The 3,744-nt window shown below is 35.0% G+C and overlaps 1 protein-coding gene across 1 annotated transcript; it reads right to left on the bottom strand.

The window, feature by feature from the left end:
* Positions 1–378: 378 nt before the first annotated feature.
* Positions 379–3,332, bottom strand: LOC123897054 (F-box/kelch-repeat protein At1g26930-like). Its single transcript, XM_045947552.1, has 2 exons — positions 2,969–3,332; positions 379–2,443 (listed from the first exon to the last, which is right to left on the bottom strand). The coding sequence occupies exon 2, from the start codon at positions 2,360–2,362 to the stop codon at positions 842–844; it is 1,521 nt and encodes a 506-aa protein (XP_045803508.1). The 5' UTR covers positions 2,363–2,443; positions 2,969–3,332; the 3' UTR covers positions 379–841.
* Positions 3,333–3,744: the final 412 nt, after the last annotated feature.

Below are 3,744 nucleotides of genomic sequence, written 5' to 3'. Positions count from 1 at the left end.
TATATATATATATATATATATCGCTTTCGCTTCTTAAAAAAAAAAAAAATACTCTTTTCTTCTTTGGCAAATGCAATTGGGTCATAATCAACAATTCAATCATTGGCAATACATTGGGAAGTATATTACTGTCTCTAGTTAGATTTGCATCAAGTAATAAATGTGATGGTTATATAAGTACCTCTCCTACTTTTAAGGGTAGGGGGAATGCTCAAAATAAATATTCAACAAATTCAAATTGTAAATTAATCAAGTAATTAATGAATTTTCTTAAAATGAATTGTTTGAGAGAATCCAATTTTTTTCTTCAGAGAATCAGAGAATTAATAACAAAAAATAATCAAATTGTAAATTGAACTACTACTCAATAATCCAAAATTAACTCGGAAAGGAAATTATTCCATCCTTCAAGGTAAGAAAATTTATGATCATGAAAATCAAATATCTAATTTTGTTCATACAAAAAAATAAAAACTTACAACAAACAACACCAATAACCTACAATTTGTGTTGGAACTTGAATTATTTAACCTATTCCTGTGCTACATGATATCAAGGTTTGAAAATTTTCATGTAAATGGAAATTGGGGAAGATACCAATTTCAATGGAAGAACAAAATAGTAACTGAAAATTGTAAACATAAAAAAAAAAAAAAAAAAAGACCAAATAGCTTCTTCCCCTGAAAACTTTGAGCCAATCTTTGTGAGTATAATCTGAATTTCTTCCCCACATTTTTTGAAAGGAAAATATCATCATAGTAAAAAAAATAAGGAGGAAAGTACCAATTAGCAAGAATCTTTGTGTCAATCAATTTGAGAAGCATCAAAATGTGCAAATTCATCAGCATCCCATCACAGCACAATTATAAACAAAGTTACCAGATTGTTTTCTTGCAAGTAGATTCCATTGTGGAGGTCCTTCACTAGGCACCCATGAATTGAGTTCAATAAAACCCTCACCATGACTCCTTGGTCCACCAATAACAATAAGCCTATTTCCACATGCCCTAAATGCAAGACCCCATCCGTTCATTGACGCCGCTCGCTCCGGTAATCTACCCATTGTGATCCATAATTTGCTATCCTTATTATACTTTTTAACCTCCATGTCAGCATAATCAGCGGCATATAATTCATTATTTACAACGGCAACTAGAGGCGGTGCCTCGGCCGTAGCAGGCATCTCTGATCCCCTGGCACTACGTCCAGGGGACATGTTAGGGATTTCTTTCCATGTTCTAGTTTGTATATTGTACTCCTCACCGCATGTAAGAAGCTTGGATTCGCGCCCACCGATTCCCCCAATAACATAAAATTTTCCATCCATGAACACCCCTGAGCACATCTTCCTCGGCTTGTTCATACTTGGGAGTGTTTCCCATGTTTGATTCTCGGAATTATAGAGCTCAGCCGAGTCGAGGATATGTCCTTCTGAATCACAACCGCCAGCTAGAATTGCAATCTCTCCGAGGCTAGCAGATCCAAACAAGCATCTTGGAAAATTCATCCTCATTCCGGATTCCCATGAGTTTGTCAAAAGACTGTATCTGTATATGACATGCGATTGCAACTCCCTCCCAAACACAAGAAGTTCGGTACCTACTGCTAAGGACTCCTTATCGGAACACATGAAGCATTCATTAGAAGCCATTCTAGGTAAATGCATCCACCGGTTGCGAATCGGATCATAGGCCTCCCATTCGAGGAGGGCACATGAAAAATAAATCCAGTGCTCTATGATACCATTCAGTCTCCTCCATGCATAGAGCTCACCACTCCGAATTATGTTACGGAAGCTCCTATTCAGCGAGGCAAGAGAACCATAATCAGACCTAGAACAGCGGCTTAGACAGGTAATTGAACTGTCCCGATTCATGCGCGGCAAAAGTGAACTGGAATCTGATGAATCCCCTGCATAACGCTCCTTCTGCTCATCCGACGGCTCGTCGTTGGAATTCATCAAATTCCCATCATCAAGTTGCCGCTCCTTCTGTTGTTCATCGCCGAAAATCGACAATGAAAGCTGCAACAATGAAAGCTGCGATTGTTCAGCAGAAAACTGAACAGAAAAAGCAACAGCCTTTTCAACTATTCGGCAATTGTTCAACGGCTCAAAATCCTTCCTCTGATCATCATCCAGATCGATTTGCGGAACAACAGAATCCATCTCACCTTGATAACAAGAATCCAATCTCCTGTTAACCTTCCTCGGCATCCGTTCGTCTTCATCATCAATATCTATATGTCGCTTGCCATTTGTCATGTCCAAATCCGGCATGAATTTCATGAAAGACCAATTGTTGTCTGCCTGGCAAGAACTCGAAAACAACCCGGGAACCACGCAGGATCGACCGTCCAACATAGTCTTTGCAACAACAACAACAAGTATTCAATCCTCAATCAACAGCACAGAGATGAAAAATCTCAGCTCAGAAACAAGAGCCTGTTGAAACAGAATTAATCAAATTAAATTCAAGTCATAAATCCCATATTAAGTTTCTGTCTTAAATAACCCTTCTTCACATAAACATAGATTCTTCTTCAAAACTTAATGACCCAGAAACGCAAATACCACAAAAAAAACAAGATCACAGATCAGAATCAATTCAAAATCACTTTTTTATGAACAGAATCAAAGTGGCTTAACACAGATAAAGGAAAGGAAAAATAATTCACACATACTAATAGAGATCTCAGAAATCAAAACAAAGTAACAAAAATAATACTAAGGTCAATTGAACAAAATGAATCCAATATTCCAATGTAGAAACTAAAAAAAATCAATTTTTTCACAAACCCATTAATCATTATAATCACTATTCAACAAAAAAGCTAAATTTAATTAGATCTCATATAGCAATTAGATCTCAAAAAAATCTAGCATCTTCAGAGCATAGAAAACAAAACATAGAGAGAGAGAGAGGAGAGAGGAGAGAGATAGAGAGAGAGAATGATGTCAGAAACTTACTACGGTAAGATTTGAGAAGCGAAACTGAAAACAAAAAACATGAAAAGTACTTGATGTTGAATTTATGCAAAATTGAACAACAATCTTAAACTCTTTCTTTGTTTCTATATCTCAACAAAGTCACTGTTTTGCATGTATGTGTGTACCCTTTCACACATACGCACACATGGAGAGAGAGTATAAGAGTTTCTCTCTCCACACACACACACAGAGAGAGAGAGAGAAACACAACTCTTAGAAGGTGTGGTTGGTCCTTTCTTGAGTTGGGTTCTGCAAATCAGATGAAAGAATGGTTTGGAGCTAAATCTATTAGAGGACCCCTCACATGGCCTTATCTTAATTTATAATTTTAATAATATTACCTTCATTTCATTTTTTTTCTTCTTCTTATTTAATTCCGTCATTTTAAACCATTAAACTATTTTTTTTTAGTTTAATGGTAAATAATTTAGATAGGATGTATAAAGTCATGATTTTGATTCTCTACTCTATTATAAACCAAAAAAATTAAATAAATTATTTGGTTTTCGCGTAATTCTCACATTACCATATTATTATTTGATAAGAAAGATTTATATAGAAAGAAAAAATTTTAATCAATTTGGTTAATCATACATAAAGTAGAGAATGATTTTAATTTTTTTTTAAGCAAATGATTTTAATTTATAAATGTTAAATTTTTCCGTATAAAAATTTTCTCTTTCACTTTCCTTCTCAAGTTATTAGAAATATTTAGCTTAGTCCCGTGATGGTAACTTAGTTACTATGGACATTTT

This window comes from Trifolium pratense, linkage group LG7 (assembly GCF_020283565.1).
Source record: "Trifolium pratense cultivar HEN17-A07 linkage group LG7, ARS_RC_1.1, whole genome shotgun sequence".
NCBI classification, from domain to species: domain Eukaryota; kingdom Viridiplantae; phylum Streptophyta; class Magnoliopsida; order Fabales; family Fabaceae; genus Trifolium; species Trifolium pratense.
The sequence above is the reverse complement of the archived record's forward strand: the minus strand, read 5'-3'. Positions and strand labels throughout refer to the sequence as shown.

What these genes read in the sequence shown, in the direction of transcription:
- LOC123897054 (XM_045947552.1), bottom strand. Translation starts at nt 2,362, where the DNA reads ATGTTGGACGGTCGATCCTGCGTGGTTCCCGGGTTGTTTTCGAGTTCT.